This window comes from Coturnix japonica, chromosome 3 (assembly GCF_001577835.2).
Source record: "Coturnix japonica isolate 7356 chromosome 3, Coturnix japonica 2.1, whole genome shotgun sequence".
In the NCBI taxonomy this organism is placed as follows: domain Eukaryota; kingdom Metazoa; phylum Chordata; class Aves; order Galliformes; family Phasianidae; genus Coturnix; species Coturnix japonica.
Window position 1 is genome coordinate 90,497,728 of NC_029518.1, and position 15,968 is coordinate 90,513,695.

Here is a 15,968-nt window from a genome sequence, read left to right on the forward strand (position 1 = left end):
GGAACTACATGATCCTTGAGGTCCCTTCCAACCTGGGTCATTCTGTGATTCTGTGATCTGTGATCCATTGCCTTACTGTGCTCAAATCCAATGTTTGGTCTCCATGAATGTTCAGCAAACAGCAATGAATGTCAGTGGGCACCATTTTTTTCTGCATTAAGGAATTACAGGGAGACACTTTTACTTCACCTGCACTTCTATGTCAGATTCCATTCTGTCAGGCTGCCCCTCTGCTGCCATCTGTCACATGACAACAAAATGGAATGGAGTATTGGTGGGAAAGTTCAACTTTTACTGCCATAGCACCAACATCCGCCTCTGACATCATGAGCTGATATAATAAAACAGAAATCATTACTTTTGGAGCAGCCCTCATAGAATTTATGATGAAGTCACAAAATCACAGAATTATCAAGGTTGGAAAAGACCTAGAAGATCATCTAGTCCAACCATTACCAATACTTCCCAGCTAAATCATATTCCTCAACACCACATCCAAACGTTTCTTGAACACTCCCGTGGTCGGTGACTCCACCGAGTCAATGCATATAAGCAACTTATAAACAAAATAATAACAGTATTTTTCATTAAAACACAGAAAAGAGAGCCACCAGGCCACCTCCATGATGGTGTGAAGAAGGGACTTCATACCGAGGTGGGAGCCCAACAGCTGCCATCTTCCTCCTGTGGCAGTCTGTTGCAGCCAGGCCCAACCAGCACCATCTGCGTGCTTTCAGTTCAGCAGCGGACATCACAGAATCACAGAATTGTAGGGGTTGGAAGGGACCTCTAGAGATCATCGAGTCCAACCCCCCTGCCAAAGCAGGCTCCCTACACCATGTCACACAGGTAGGCGTCCAGACGGGTCTTGAATATCTCCAGAGAAGGAGACTCCACCACCTCCCTGGGCAGCCTGTTCCTAGTGTCCGTCACCCTCACTGTAAAGAATTCTTCTGCACATTCGTGCGGAACTTCCTATGCTGTACTTTCATCCCATTACCCCTAGTCCTGTCCCCACGCACTACTGAAAAGAAGACCAGCTTCACCACTATGGCTCCCACACCTCAGCTATTATAAACCTGATCAAGTCCCTCTCAGCCTTCTTTTCTCAAGGCTAAAACAGACCCAGTTCCCTAAGTCTCTCCTCATAGGGAGATGCTCCAGGCCCTTCACATCTTAGTGGTCCCTCCGCTGGACTCTTTCCAAGAGATCCCTGTCTTTTTTTGTACTGGGGAGCCCAGAACTGGACACAATATTCCAGATGAGGCCTCACCAGGGCAGAGTAGAGAGGGAGGATCACCTCCTTCGACCTGCTGGACACGCTCTTTTTAGCTCCCCCTCAGTGACTCTCACACAGTCCCTCTATCGGAGCTGCCACATTTGAAGCAGCCGGGCTCACTCCGGGCGGCTGCGGGAGGCGACGCCCCGCCCGGCCGCACACAAACAGCCGCCTGCAGCCACCCTGCGAGCTACGCCCACGTCCCCGCCTCAACCTGCAGCCTATGAGCGGGGAGGCGCCTCCCCGAGCGGCCGCCGGACCGAGATCGCACCGTCGATCGGGGTCTCCCCGCCGCTGCCCCGCGCCCGGGGGGAAGGAGGCAGAGCGCTGGGCGTCCGCCACGCCTCCAGCCCTCCGCAAGGTGTCGCCGCGCTCAGCTCAACGCCGGGTCCGGCCGGGAGCTGCTTTGCGGTGCCGGAGGTGTGAGCGGCGAGACGATAACCGCACTACGAGCGTTCATTCCATATAAAGCCCAGAGCGGAGGCGACCCCGCGTTCCAGTCACTCCCTTTATTCCTCTGCCTTTATTATTGTTTTTTCCCCACTCCTCGGTGTTCTCATATCACGCAGCTCCGTGTCCCCCCGTGAGCTCCGCACCCCCAGGCAGCGCCCCGCACCTCGAACCGCGCCGGAGAATAAAGAGCGAATGGGGCTTTTGGCGCCAAGCGGAGGCACCTCCCTGCTCTATGTTAATCAGGGGGTGGGGTTACGCTGCTCTTCCCCCTTTTTTTTAAATGCTCCCCGGGTGTGTCAGCTATTTTTATTATTTTTTTTTCTCTCCCCTCCCTTCCCCCCACCCCGCCACTCCTCCCCCTCGCAACACCCACCGCCGGCAGCGGGGAGGTAAGAGGAGGAGGAAGCGGCAGGGTCTGGGTTGCCGGCAGCGGGGAGGACAAAACCCCTCCATGAAATAAATACAATCCCCACATCCAGCTGGGAGGATGGGACGGGAGCGGCAGCGCTCCGCCGCCCTTCAATGGGGGTTTCATTGAGCGGATCTTTGGGGTCTGCGCTGCGGAGCGGTCGCACCGAGCTCGCCTCACTCCGTAGGTGCCTGTTTTGCTGCTTGCTTCTCATTTTTAACGGTTTCGTGTATTTCGGGAGCAGGAAAGCTCACAATGCTGGAAGGGAGCAGGGGGCGGGGCGGGGGCGAGCAGCTGAGCTGCGTTTCGGTGCGTTTCATCAGAGCGCTTTGCACGGATTTGTTGTGTGTGTGTGTGTGTTGTTTTTTTTTTTTCCTCCCCCTTTTGCTCTCCGTCAGCTGTTCGCAAACCCAGCCACAGCGTTTTCCCTACGCTGGGTCGGGACTAAACAGCTCATTTCGGTTTCAATGCCCGATGAGGAGGAGCATGGGGCTGCGGGTGAGCGGCCGCGGGTAGCGCGGGGGCACCGAGGTAAGGGAGCTGCTCCCCGGGGCTCGTGTTAAACTGCAAAGAAAGGGGGGAAAAAAAAACTTCCTGTAGCGAGTCAGGCTTTGTTGGGGTGTGTTCATGCGTTTGGTGTTTGCTGCTGTTGGATTCCCCTGATGAGGGTGCAAGGCTCGGGGAGCTCCTTTGCATCCTTGTCTCCCCATTATATTGGAAATGACAAAAGGAGTAAACTTCCTTTGCTTGTGGTCGCGTATCAGGAGGGTTTTCTTTTCAGCACAGGGAGGCTGTGCTGCTCTGAGCGTGGAGCTCCGTGCAGGACCGGAGGTGTGTGTGCACCCCGGAGCTGCTCATGGCCGCTGCCCTGCGGCGTCCGAAAAGGTGCGGTGCGTTCCTCCTTAACTTGTACAGGGTCCTGTGTTTTGTTTTTTCTTATTTATTTATTTATTTATTTATTTTCCCCACAATATTGTAAGGAATTACAGGCGCTTTTTATTTATTTTTTTTTTCGTGTTTTAATTGTGTTCGTTTCTTCATTTCCATTTTTTTTTTTTTTTTTTTGCTTTAGTTTCAGGTCCCGGACACACCTCTCCTCTTTTTAGTGGAACTACCGTAAAACCCGCCTCTAACAAGAGCCCTCAGCCCAGGAATCGACACGGAGAGCCCCGCCATGCCGGGAATGATCAGCAAGAACCTAGACCTCGAGTTCGACTCTTTACAACCTTGTTTCTATCCGGACGAAGATGATTTCTATTTATGTGGGCCGGATTCGGCCCCCCCCGGGGAGGACATCTGGAAGAAGTTCGAGCTGCTGCCCACCCCTCCGCTGTCCCCCAGCCGGGCCGGGCTGCAGGAGCACCCCCCGGGGGGGGCTCCATCGCCGTGGGGAGGGGCGGCCCTGGGGAGCTGCCGCCCCGCTGATCCCCTGGACTGGGCGTCCGAGTTGCTTCTCCTGCCCCCTGAGGCCGAGCTATGGGGCAGCGCGGATGGAGCGGATTTCTTCGAAACGGGCCTCGGGGCGAACAACAACCTCAACTCCATCATCATCCAGGACTGTATGTGGAGCGGCTTCTCGGCCCGCGAGAAGCTGGAGCGGGCGGTCAGCGAGAAGCTGCAGGGCAAACCGCCCGCCGCCGCCCCTCCGCCTCCCCCCCCGGTTGTGTCCACTGCCGCTGTGACCGCCGCGAACAACCCCAGCTCCGGTCCCGGCCGCGCGGAGCTGGGTGGCTCCGTGCCCGAGTGCGTGGACCCGGCCGTGGTGTTCCCTTTTCCCGTCAACAAGCGGGAAGCGGCGGTGCCGAGCGGCGCTGAGACCCTGCGGGGTGGCCGCCCGCCTCGTCCCGCCGGGGACAGCCGGGCCAGCAGCAGCTCCGGGGACGACACGCTCAGCGACTCGGGTAAGCACGGCGGGCCTCGACGGGGCGGGTGGTGCGGGGTGCGGGCCGGCCGGCAGGCGGCAGCAGCTGCAACAGGCACTGCGGGGCCCGGGGCTGGGTTCTGTGCGGGGCTGTGGGCCAACAGCAACGGGAACGGTGATGTGTGTGGCTCCTGGGGCTTCCCAATGTCCTCCTGTCCTCCAGGGTTGTGTGCGCCGTTCCGCGGGGCATGTGGTCAGAAGCGAGAGGCAGTGCCATGCTGAGCTACGTTCGGTGGAGGATGTTTATGTGTGGGGAGGATGGAACTGACTGGCAGCCCGCACGGCGGGGTCGTTGTCTGTACTCTGTCAGAGCCTAAAATGCCCTCAGATAGTTCCCATCGGAGAAATCCGGTTCGGTAGTGTAGTAGTTCTGGGTGTCTAAGCGGTCCGTATGATCGTCACCATAAACTTGGCGATCCGTCTCGGCTTGCGGAGCCTGCTGTCCCTTTAATGTCTGGTTTGACAGCTTTGGGTGAGGAAGCACTTCCAACAGCTGTCTTCTTGGCACAGCACCAAGCGCCGGCTTAAAGGGTCCCCGGCGGGAGCAGCTTCACCTTCTGCACTAGAACAAACCCAGCGATTGTTTCGTTTCCCGTCTGCTTTTCCACCAAGCCAGGGCTGTGTTGTGGCTCTGTGTGTGTGCAGTTTGTGCCCCAGGTCTGCAGCTGTAGTAAAAATGAATGCATTTTGTATGAAAACTTTTCACCACTGGGATTAGTTGGGTGGTAGCCCCACTTTTATTTGAAACTAGAAGTGGTTGGACACAGTGCTTATGGATCCCTTCAAACTTGGAATATCCTATGAAAAACAAACCTCATAAAGTTCCCAAACTTGCAGAAATCTTATTTTGTGTTGGTTTTCTTTGTTTTATGTGTGTGATATACATCTCTAGAGCTATATTTAATTATGGACAGTGAGCACACCCTATTCTTTTTTTTTTTTACTATCAGTTATTGATAGTAATCAGTATTGGTGTTTCTACTACACGTATTTTGTCAATAAATATTAGTATTTGTTTTCTGATAGAATAATAATTTCATTTTCCATTTCCTTTGACCAAAAAGATGATGAAGACGAGGAGGAAGAGGATGATGAAGAAGAAATAGATGTTGTGACAGTGGAGAAAAGACGCTCCTCCTCCAACAAGGCTGTTACCACCCTCACGATTACAATGCGTCCTAAAAATACCACTTTTCCATCGGTCAGGACACAGCAGAATGAACTGATTTTAAAGCGTTGTGCACCAATTCACCAGCAGCATAATTATGCCGCTCCTTCTCCATATATGGAGAGTGAAGATGTGCCGCCACAGAAGAAGTTAAAAGCCGAGGTGCCCCGTCCAGTAAAACCCATCATCCAACCAAAGTCAAAGAGTTCAAGTCCTCGAAACTCTGATTCGGAGGATAGCGAACGTCGACGGAACCATAATATCTTGGAGCGTCAGAGGCGTAATGATCTGCGGTCCAGTTTCCTCACGTTAAGGGACCACGTTCCAGAACTTGTTAAAAACGAGAAAGCTGCAAAAGTTGTGATTTTGAAAAAAGCCACTGAATATGTCCATTCCCTTCAGGCAGAGGAGCAGAAGTTATTGCTAGAAAAGGAGAAATTGCAAGCCAGGCAACAACAGTTGCTAAAGAAAATAGAGTATAAGCGGACTTGCTAAACTTATTTCTTCTCTCTGTTTTTTATCCTCTTTTTTTCCTTTTTCTTTTTTTTTCTTTTTTTCTTTTTTTTTTTCTTTTTTTTTTTTTTTTTTTTTTTTTTTTTTTTTTTTGGCTGACCAGGACAGTCATTGCCACTTTGCACATTTTTGATTCTTTAAAAAAACAAAAAAAACAAAAAACAAAAAAAAAAAAGGTGTTTTTTTTGACGTTAAGAATGTTGGTCTTACTTTCAATTCAGTCCCTGAAGTAATTGACAAACTTTTATTATCCGGGTACGGAGCAAATGGATGTTCTTGCAAGAAGTTTATTGCAAGACTCCCAAACAGCGATGGACTGCCTTTGTTTTTCATTCTAAGAACTGTAGATGGTGGATTTTTTAATTCTTTTTTTTTTTTTTTTTTAATTGTTGTGAGCATTTGGAGCTGCTGATGACATCTAGTTGAGTTCAAAACATTCATTCCTAATTTTGATGGTGCTTATGTTCTAACAGATGTTACTTTAGGGGGTTGGCATTTGTAGCCCTCTGGGAATTTTCTGTAAATACCATCTACACACTTGCCTTTTGTACATGTCTTGGGTTATGAGAGGTGGCTTTTGCTGCCAGTATTAGACTGGAAGTTCATACCTAAGTACTGTAATACCTCAATGTTTGAGGAGCATGTTTTTGTATACAAATATATTGTTAATCTCTGTTATGTACTGTACTAATTCTTACATTGCCTGTATACTTTAGTATGATGCTGATACATAACTAAATTTGATACTTATATTTTCGTATGAAAATGAGTTGTGAAAGTTTTGAGTAGATATTACTTTATCACTTTTTTGAACTAAGAAACTTTTGTAAAGAAATTTACTATATATGCCTTTTCCTAGCCTGTTTCTTCCAGTTAATGTATTTGTTAATGTTTGGTGCATAGAACTGGGTAACTGCAAAGTTCTGTGTTTAATTTCTTCCAATGGTGTACATTTAGTGCTGCGTCTTATAGCACTTTGAAATACCTCATGTTTATGAAAATAAATAGCAATTACATGATGTGCCACTTACTATTTTTTCTTCAAAATGAAGCTCCTTGAAATAAAGTCTTTAACTTTGCAATGTCTATGAAATAAAAACCAAAAAACTAGTGCCATATCTAGGGATGTGAACTCTCAAAAGTATAGTTGACATTATACAGAAATTCAGGCAGTCATGACATTGCCTTTTCTGGTTAAAAAGTAATTGCAAGAACAGTTTTCCTATTCTTTCACAGTTCTTACGTCTTTTGTGCTGTCAGAGTCTTTGCAGGGGAGCAGCAGCAAAGACCAACTTCAGTGTCTTGTGAAGAACTTATGGAACATGTGCTACACAGTGAAGTGTGAGGCGGGCTAGTAGACTTGAATTAATGTATATTCTTGTCCAGCCACAAATCCTCTTTTTTTACTACTATGCTGGGTGACTAAAAATGAAGTATGGAGAGCTGCGAAGCATGTGTCATACAGCATGAAGTCTGGAAAAAAATCAGTAGTAGGTCATCTCAAGTGATGCAACGGTGTTTTGTGTGACAGAAGCAAGACTTAGATAACACAGGTCATATTTTGGTCAGTTGCCTGAGACTGGGGTCCTGTTTTATTTTCTAGACTGTACAGGTACTTCTGATGTTCTCTTTGTCAATGTCAAACTTGAAAAAATAAGGTATACATTGGTGAACAAAGGATGAATTGAAAGGGGTTAATCTAGGACATGATTATTATTCATCCCCGATGCAGGTATAGCATACTTGGTGACTGAGCTACGGAACATCTCATTGAGGGTAAGACAAGTAGAGAGCAAAGTCACCACAATAAAGTGTGCCATATGTCCGTGTCCTTCAGTAACTTGGTGTATTATAGTCTGTGTTTGACCCCCAGTCCCAAAAACATAGGGAGCTAAACTTATGTTTCAGTGCAGCAAGTCTGTATCTTCAACTGGAATAAACTGGTGCAGTGCTGTTTGGGTTCAGCTTGGCCTATGTGACTTCTAAAGGTTTCACTTGAATATTTACTCTTAACATGTTACCTTCTCAAATCGGACTTGAGAGCTGCAACAGTTCCATAAACAACCTTTATTCCTTCCCAGTTTTAGAGGACATCAGGTTCATATCCTCCACTCAAAGCAAGAACAAACTACGTGAGAAAAAAGGCGGCTCAGGGTCAAACTTAGCCAAGTTCTGAATGTCTTAAAAGGATGGAGATTGAACAGTCAGAGGACACTTCAATCACGACAATCAAGTTTTCCTGATGTTCCTTCAGAATTTTCTTTACTGTAACCTGAGTCCGTTTCCTCCTGTCTTTTGTGTTTAATCTCAGCCTGGCTCCACCTCTGCAACCTTCCATTGGGTAGCTGAGGACAGCAATTACTGCTCCTTTCTCGAGGATGAACCAAGTTCTGTCCCGTATTGTTGTGTTAGCGAGCACTTGGAGTGTAATAAAGGTGTCAGATACTTTGCTTTGTTTGGAAATCGAGCACAAATTCCCATCCTGAAATCCTTTTCCAATGTGCAATCCTTTTGAATTCAGCGATAAACGCCCAACTGATGTCAATGGAGATAAGATCTGCCCCAATCACTCCAGGGTACTGTAGTGTTTTTTGCTGTTGGGTGAGTTTATCTTCTTTTCCTTCCCTCCCCCAGCTTCTGGGGGTTAATATGTTTGCTTTCATTGTTGATGCAGGAAGCAATTTGTTAATGGCAAATGCTTTTGTAAACAAATTCAGGTGTAGGATGTTATTCAACTGCAATTGTTAAATAGGGAATAGTGGTTTTAGATTCATAAGAAAAAAAAAGGTGTCGGAAGGATAGCTGTTGAAGAGAGATTTACACTAGATTTAATAATTCTTTTCAGTACCTGAAAGAGTACATAGAGAAGTACATTGAGACATAGCAACAACCAGAACAAAAAATCCTGCTTCAAGCATAGCTAGAATTAAGAATTATTAAGGACTATGTCATGTAATGAATGAACTATTCAGTCTGTTGTTTTGTTTGTTTTCAATATACGCACCTACCTTGCATAAAAATGCAGGAAGATGTGGAGAAGCTGTTAGAAAACTTGACAAGTGCCTCATAGCTGGTTATTAAAAGAGGGTATTGCCTATTCCTGAAGGGAAAACTGAGAATAATCGCAATCTTACCTGATTTGCCATAAAAAATGCCCAAGTTTTTATTCAAGATTGAATCTGGTGATAGAATCAGATGGATTCCTCCCAAAATTACATATCACAGAGGACAATCTCCTCTCGCTTTTATCTTTATTTCCTTAAAAGTACTACTAAAAGTACAAGGGACTTCAAACACCAAAATGAAATGATTCCCCCATAAACCAGTATAAGTAAAATACCAGCGGGAGAGCATAAAAAGGTGAAATGTGTTAATGATGTCATTACCACCAGGTCACTTGTTACCATGAGTGTGAAGGAAAGTGCATTTCTCAAACCCCAAGCTGCAGTTATAGCAACTTATCACCAACTCTTGGCAGAACTGCTTGAGTTTTGACGATGTGTAAGATTTGCAGAGGTTACATTAGCTCCCGGTAAATATGCTGATAAACCAAGCAAGAATAAAGTGACTTGAAGTGGATCCTGTTCTTAACCCTGAGTTTTCTGACTTGTGACTGTTTTAAATCAGATTAATTTTATTTAAAGGTTTAAGTTTGGTATAATGAATTTAAGTACTTTTTAATGTACCATACTGTTTATCACACTCTTGGCAAATGCTTCATGATTTATAACTAAGTTCCCTTCTTCTCTTTCACTCTACTTCCACTTTCTTTTTTCCCCTTCACCATTCTACTAGAAACTGCAATTTTTTCTCACTAGCCTAAAGCTGTCAAACTTGAAGGGATTTGAGGTTCAGCCCTGTAAAATAAGCAGGGATTTCAGTAGAAGCATGAGAGACACAAAACTTCAGAAAGCTCACTGCAAAAACAGAGCCATGCTAATTGAAGGGCCAGCACAGCAGTGTTTGCTGGAGTACCAATGAACAGAGCACCAGTTTGCCTCAGCCTGAAGACACCTTGTGCCTAGACAGTCTTTCTCTTCTGCTGGGCTACCTTTCCCATCCTGCCACTGCAAGCTGCTTTTTGCTGCCTGTCTGCTTGTGCTGACCCTCCAAGGAGGCTTGGCTGTAGCAAAATGGGTATTTTGGTGTTCGGATGCATGAGGTGAGAATTTCATCTGGTTGCAGATCTGTAATGCGCATCCAGCTCTGTGCCTCTTCTTTCAATAAGAGCAGTTATGTATGCATTTAACAAGTGACTCGAAGATAGTGTGCAACAAGTTGTTAGCTACTCTTCATCTATGAGCTTAGAAGATCCCCTGTATGTGTGCTTTAGGTATAGACTAACATATATGCTGCATGCACCCAAGGAATTCTCTATGTCAGTTATGAACCCCATTAAATAAAACCTAATCTATATTTTGAGTGAATAAGAACACTTGGGCCTTTGAAGAAAAAGCAAACAGCTGTATTTTGTTTCCCACTGCATGATTGCCGTGTGACACTCCTAAACAACACAGAAACTGAAAAATCAAACGCATCCACAAAGTGCAATTAATGGCCAATATTTTTAAGCGTTCTGGTGAAATGAATGGGTGTGTAGCATGCATCAGACATAAATGAATTAGGCCTATTTACTACTAATCTCTGAAGTGTTGAATTAAAATTAATATGCATAATCATTGTTAGGCTTTGTGTATGCTATTACAGCTGCTCTATTTGTGATCTATATTACCCATGATATAGACCTTCCATCTGATAATGTTTAGGTAAGTGGAAACATTTTCATTTTATGATAAAATAAACTTGTTATTCGTTTTTCACATTATATTCAATCCGATTTCCCAATCTCACTTGTCTGCATTAAGTATTTACTGCTTTCTGTCTTTTATACTGCATTCATTTAGGGAAATTAACTGCATTCTGTTATTTGTCTGAATCAGGTTAGACTGTATTCCTGTGAACTGCTGTAGTAATCATTACTCAAGAATGACAGCTGTCCTGTTGTTCAAAAGAACAGTGTCTAGGAGCTAAATACGGTCTAGTCTTATGCCAGAGGTAGCATAAATCATGGTTTTGACTTCTTAGTTACACATTTCATTCTACGGGCATTACAAATGTGGCACTCTTTGAAGCACCTAGTTTCTTACCTTCCTAATTCTCCTTATGTCACTATTAGAGAGACATAGATTCTTCCCTGAAGACATCTGCATTCAGATGTAGAACATCTCCATAGGATTCTTACTGGGATGGGTCCAAACATTGTTCTGCAGTGTGGAGAAAAAGTGATTATAACGTGAAAGTGGCAGTTATGGGAACTATGTTAATAGCTTTGTTATTGCTGCTAGGTACCATCAGTTACTTGACCTGTATTTGATGTTACTTACAAAATGAAATTTAAAGCAGTGATTTGGATTGGAGGTTAATAATTGTATTTATGGCAATAAAATAGAGAATGGATGCAGGATGGTAAGTATAATTGGCATATTAATTTTAGTTGCAATAAAGTAAAATATTTCAATGGCAGCTGTATCTTTTTGCTTCCAAACACTGTCAAAATAAGTGTGTAGAACTTTGGAATTCCCAGAATTTCCCTTTATATGTAATTAGTATTTCATTATGTAAGTGATGAGGTAGCTATACAATATCATACAGAGGTCAGTAATGACTAGTAACTGGGAAAACTCATAAAACCTTTTTAAACCACTTACACAACTGCTTTCTTTTAAACTCCAAAGAACTTAAATCTTTCTCTAGTTTTTGTGGAAATAAGTAAGAGGCCTTATTTTCAGAGTGACCTATGTATTAACACCTAATTTCAGGTGCCTACAATTACTAGTTGAGTCCAACTAGTCTTCAGCCCATTTTCATTCACTCATGCATATTAAAGGTTGTTTTAATTAATCAAGTTATCTTAAACCTGTCTAGTTAATCTTTTCTACTGCATACATTTCAGATGTTTATATACTGCAAACATTATAAATTAAGTGGAATTATAGTACAACTCACACTCTTTTCAATATAAAAAAACAACACAATGTTTTGAAAATCACAGTTAACTTTCACAGCTTGATCTGTTATATCATAGCTCTAACAATTTCACTGTTTCTATTCAATTGCTTCTTATTGCAGTAGTCATTTTTTGATTTGCAATCTATTTCACCTTTGCTAATACTTATATCTTAATGTAATTTTGTTATTTAAGTAAAAACATAAACAAAACATAGGGTCCCATTCTGTGAGCTGCTGAATACTTGCTAAGGTGAGGGGTTAAGTATGAACTAAAGGAAATTTCTAAAGGAAAACTGTAGATATACCTAAAATGCCTACAAAGTTACAGTGCAGTGTATTTTATACTCTCGCCCTCTTTTGAGTCCCTTATTTCTTACTGGCATTTGTTTTAGAAAGGCCAATTTATTATAATAAAAGCATACAGATAGAACTGAACAAACATTAAAAATTCGCATAAAAATTAATACTGTTTCTTTTTTTATTTCTTCTTTTTTTTTCTTTTTTTCTTTTTTAGCAATAGAAGGCTTTCAAAGACTGGATTTTGTTCTTCCAGAATAATAAAAGGATATGCATTAAATATTAACCTAGAAGCAGTTGGTTTACTCATGAACTCCTTCCCTACAGAACATTACATCTTCCTATCCTGCTTTTGGTGTTGACAATATGCAGTGCTACAGTGTTTCAGTTCTGTAAACACCACTGAAAATAAACAGCAACTAGAAGTGATCAAAACTAAGCCGTCTGCCCTATCAAATTTCATTTTTCTCCTCTCTGTTAATCAATAAAAACGAAAATAAATAAATCTTGGCTGTCTAGTGTTTTTCATATCCGAACTCTAATTTTGAGCCTTCAGGATTCAGTCCAGTAGCAAGCATCAGAGTAAATAAACACTTTTGGTATTGATCCGTGTCATTCTACTGCTTTCTAAGTGCCTACAACTTCAAGAGTGCCCATAATATGAGTGTTACCACTCGTGTTTCTCTCAGCTCTCAATGTTTGAACTTCTAGGAGATTGGTTCTGGAAATATGAACTGAAATTCAGGACATATATTAACAAGCAGAAGGGACACAGGGATTAAACCACCACTAGTAGTTAGAGAAAGGATTAGCAGCTGCCAAGGCCTGATTTAGCACTCATTTGGTCCTATTTAGTGTCCTATGCATGTGATAATGAAGCCTACTTTTGTGAGAAATTTTAGCTAACATTGTCTTAATTAAACCCTAAACTCCGATGAGGGAATAAATTCAGTGCATATTAATATTTTACACTAGAAAAGGGGTTCCTAAACTTATTTCGGACACAGCCATATTACAACAACATCCATCCATACGCATGTTCAAAAGGATATATTCAGCTGACCACCTTACTACGCTGCAGATTGGATGTGAGCACAGCTCCCAGCCAGGAAATCTAAACTTGCTTTAGAAAAAAAGACCTTGATTTTTCTTCTATTGATGGGGAATAATGACTCAAGAAGGAATTTTACTTGTGTATTTGTTCTGGTTGCCCAGAAAACAGAGTAGAGTAACAGCTCGGGAGTCAATGGCATTAGGACAGATTATGCCATCTGAGGAGGCAGAGCTGAAAAAAACTGAGAAACCTGATTACAACTGTGCCATTGTACATGTGGAAAAGTACTGGAAGTCCTTCAGTGTTTTGTTGTGACCACATGTAGATACAATTTTTAATGCCCTAAACCTCCTTAATCAAGATCTTAGTTTTAAAAATTGTTATTAAACATCTTTGCACAAAGTATTTTTATATTTGATATACCACAAATGTTGCCTACATCTCAGCAATTATGCACTATGATTAAAGGGTATAATCTCTCAAGAGAGGTTTATAATCATTTTAATTACCCTGGACTTAATAAAAGGAGTTAAGGGATTTAATAAAAGGGCATTAAGAGATTGCCAAAGGGTTAAATATATATATTTTTATAAGAAAAATCGTAAAGCTTCTGTGGCTTTGAGGTGGGAAGGTGGGAAGGCTTAGTGGGAAAAGAGGAGGAGGTGAGCAAAAGTCAAGATGAGGATTAGTGTCAATTAAGCTTCCCTTTGAACCTCCTAACTTGCATATGTAGAACCTGACACAGCTGAAAATATTTCAAATTTCCTGGGCCACGGTGGACCAGAGAGACTGATGTACAGCTCTCTGACCTAAAGGAAACTGAAGGGAGCAAAGGAAAGACAGAAAAACTGCCAACTTCTAGGTTAGTGCCAGGGTATTTTAGAGCACATCCAAGGGAGAAGATCTGGAACAAATGAGTCAGTAGTTGGCTTTCTTAGGCCTCAAACATTTCATTTTGTTTTCAGTCTACCTTCAAACAAAACTAAACAAGTTTTCTGCCCTATTTCTCATCTTCTGCTCTTAAGTTTCAAGTTAGCATAGAATTTAGTTTATTTCTAGTCTTCTGAAATATAATAGTTGTAATTATAGATAAGGAGATAAAAGTCAACCAACAATCAGTCAGGAAATACAGCTCTTACAAAACAAGCCAACTTCCAATATATACATCATCCTACACATACCTACAACATACCTACAACATTGCCACATTCATCCTTATGCTGAGTCAAACCTGAAGCCACATACAAAGACTGGATATCCAAATGTGGATGCTTGGAATAAGTCGAAGAGAAAATAAATAGAAGTCATCTTGAGGGTTTTGTTGACTGTAAGTAAAATGATTTGTTTTGTTTTCCAGTTTTGATTGATGCTCTTCTAATGTGTTTTCTGTTTCCTAACACTACAGCCCTCCAATGCTGGGCTAAATCCTTTCTCATAGTTGTGGGTGGTTTTGTAAGCCTCAAGGGCAGACATTCTGTACAAGGAGTCATGGAGGAGTGTCTTTGGGTTTACAATGTCAGTTTTCTTCTGTACTGCATCCTAGATAGGCACAATAATGGATAATTTGGATTGGATAATGGGATAATTTTGTACTGGATAATTTTATATGATCATGTATAATATCCACTTCTTATAATCTGTTCCCCTTCCCTGTGTCCCCAGAGACCTCTCTGGTGTGCAGAGAAATCAGGTGCTGAAGTCAGCATTCGGAAATAAAAGTTCAACACAAGAGAAGCAAATCTGTACCCACCTCTTACCATTCAAAATTAACAAAAAACTTTCACAGGGCATCATTTTTTTTTAGCCAAAGCATGATCTTCTCCTCACTTCTTTGTGGTGTGCTAAGAATGCAAAACAATAACCATTTAAACATATGTTTTGAAAGCAGTGATGGGAGGTGGAAAGAAAAAATGGAGCAGCAGCAGAATTTGTATGTTTTATATAACTGTTAAATTTCATCAGAACTTCTTGTTGGGTGTCCAACCCAGAACTTATGCAGTGAGACTTACCTTGTAGAGCTATGTCAGGCTCTGTGAAGCCACCTTCATCAAAGCTATTGATTCAATGCCTATTTCTGGTATAAATGGTAAAATAACACTAGTTATTAGATATTCTGTGTTAATTTTTCAACCATGCTGAAACATAAGACTTGGGGTCTTTACAGGGAATGATAGCACAAGGATTGCAAGCCTTCTAAGGAAGGAAATGTCTTCCCTTTACTACAGACAGAAGTCTGTATATTAAGGCTCTATTGAGTTATTGTCTCTCTCAAAATGTTCACCAGGTCTGTCTACATTGCAAAAACTTATAAAAATCTAACAGCAATGTCTTTACATGGACAGGTGAAAGCAATTGGAGCTTTAGATGGGACTTGTGCATCGTATTACATCTAAACTGACCCAGGGAACCTCACCTGTCTCACTTGCTGCCTGAAGCTGGGGCTACAGCTCAGCATTAGTTGATGCCCATCTAACTGTTGGCTGACGTAGTTCTACCCTCCCTGGCAGGCAATTTAAATTGCTGTGCAACCACAGCTTAAATTATCTAACCTGGGTTAGGTAACCCAATTTAAGAACACACCTTTCTTTGTGGTATGTTTCAGCATGACTTTCATGTTGGTTTTATGTTTCTCACTAAAACAGAGATTGGTACGGAAAATGAAATGTATTCAGAGAAGCACTACTGAGCTCCACCAGAGATTTTGCCTTTGGCTACAACAGGCGCAGCCCTAAGTCCTGAGAAAATTCCATATACTCCCTGTGACTCATTTCTGCATACCTTGCTCAGGCAAAGCTTCCACTTAACTTAATAGCAAATTTTTTAAAAGGGCCAGACTGGCAGTTACATGAGATATAACTGTGTCAG

The 15,968-nt window shown here is 42.7% G+C and overlaps 1 protein-coding gene and 1 long non-coding RNA gene across 8 annotated transcripts; one reads left to right on the forward strand and one right to left on the reverse strand.

Annotated features, from left to right (window-relative positions):
* The first annotated feature begins 2,074 nt into the window (after positions 1–2,074).
* Positions 2,075–6,822, forward strand: MYCN (MYCN proto-oncogene, bHLH transcription factor). 6 transcript variants are annotated; one of them, XM_015859478.2, is made up of 3 exons: positions 2,075–2,121; positions 3,214–4,042; positions 5,127–6,822. In XM_015859478.2, the coding sequence occupies exons 2-3, from the start codon at positions 3,316–3,318 to the stop codon at positions 5,723–5,725; spliced, it is 1,326 nt and encodes a 441-aa protein (XP_015714964.1). In that variant the 5' UTR covers positions 2,075–2,121; positions 3,214–3,315; the 3' UTR covers positions 5,726–6,822. The 6 variants fall into 6 exon arrangements, with proteins under 6 accessions (XP_015714964.1, XP_015714961.1, XP_015714959.1 ...); XM_015859475.1 differs by lacking the exon at positions 2,075–2,121 and adding an exon at positions 2,128–2,328; XM_015859473.1 differs by lacking the exon at positions 2,075–2,121 and adding an exon at positions 2,128–2,324.
* A 1,482-nt stretch (positions 6,823–8,304) lies between these two features.
* LOC107312231 lies at positions 8,305–15,949 on the reverse strand. 2 transcript variants are annotated; one of them, XR_004306672.1, is made up of 3 exons: positions 15,113–15,949; positions 10,891–11,007; positions 8,305–8,843 (listed from the first exon to the last, which is right to left on the reverse strand). It is a non-coding gene; the product is annotated as an uncharacterized LOC107312231 (long non-coding RNA). The 2 variants fall into 2 exon arrangements; XR_004306673.1 differs by lacking the exon at positions 15,113–15,949 and adding an exon at positions 14,296–14,382.
* Positions 15,950–15,968: the final 19 nt, after the last annotated feature.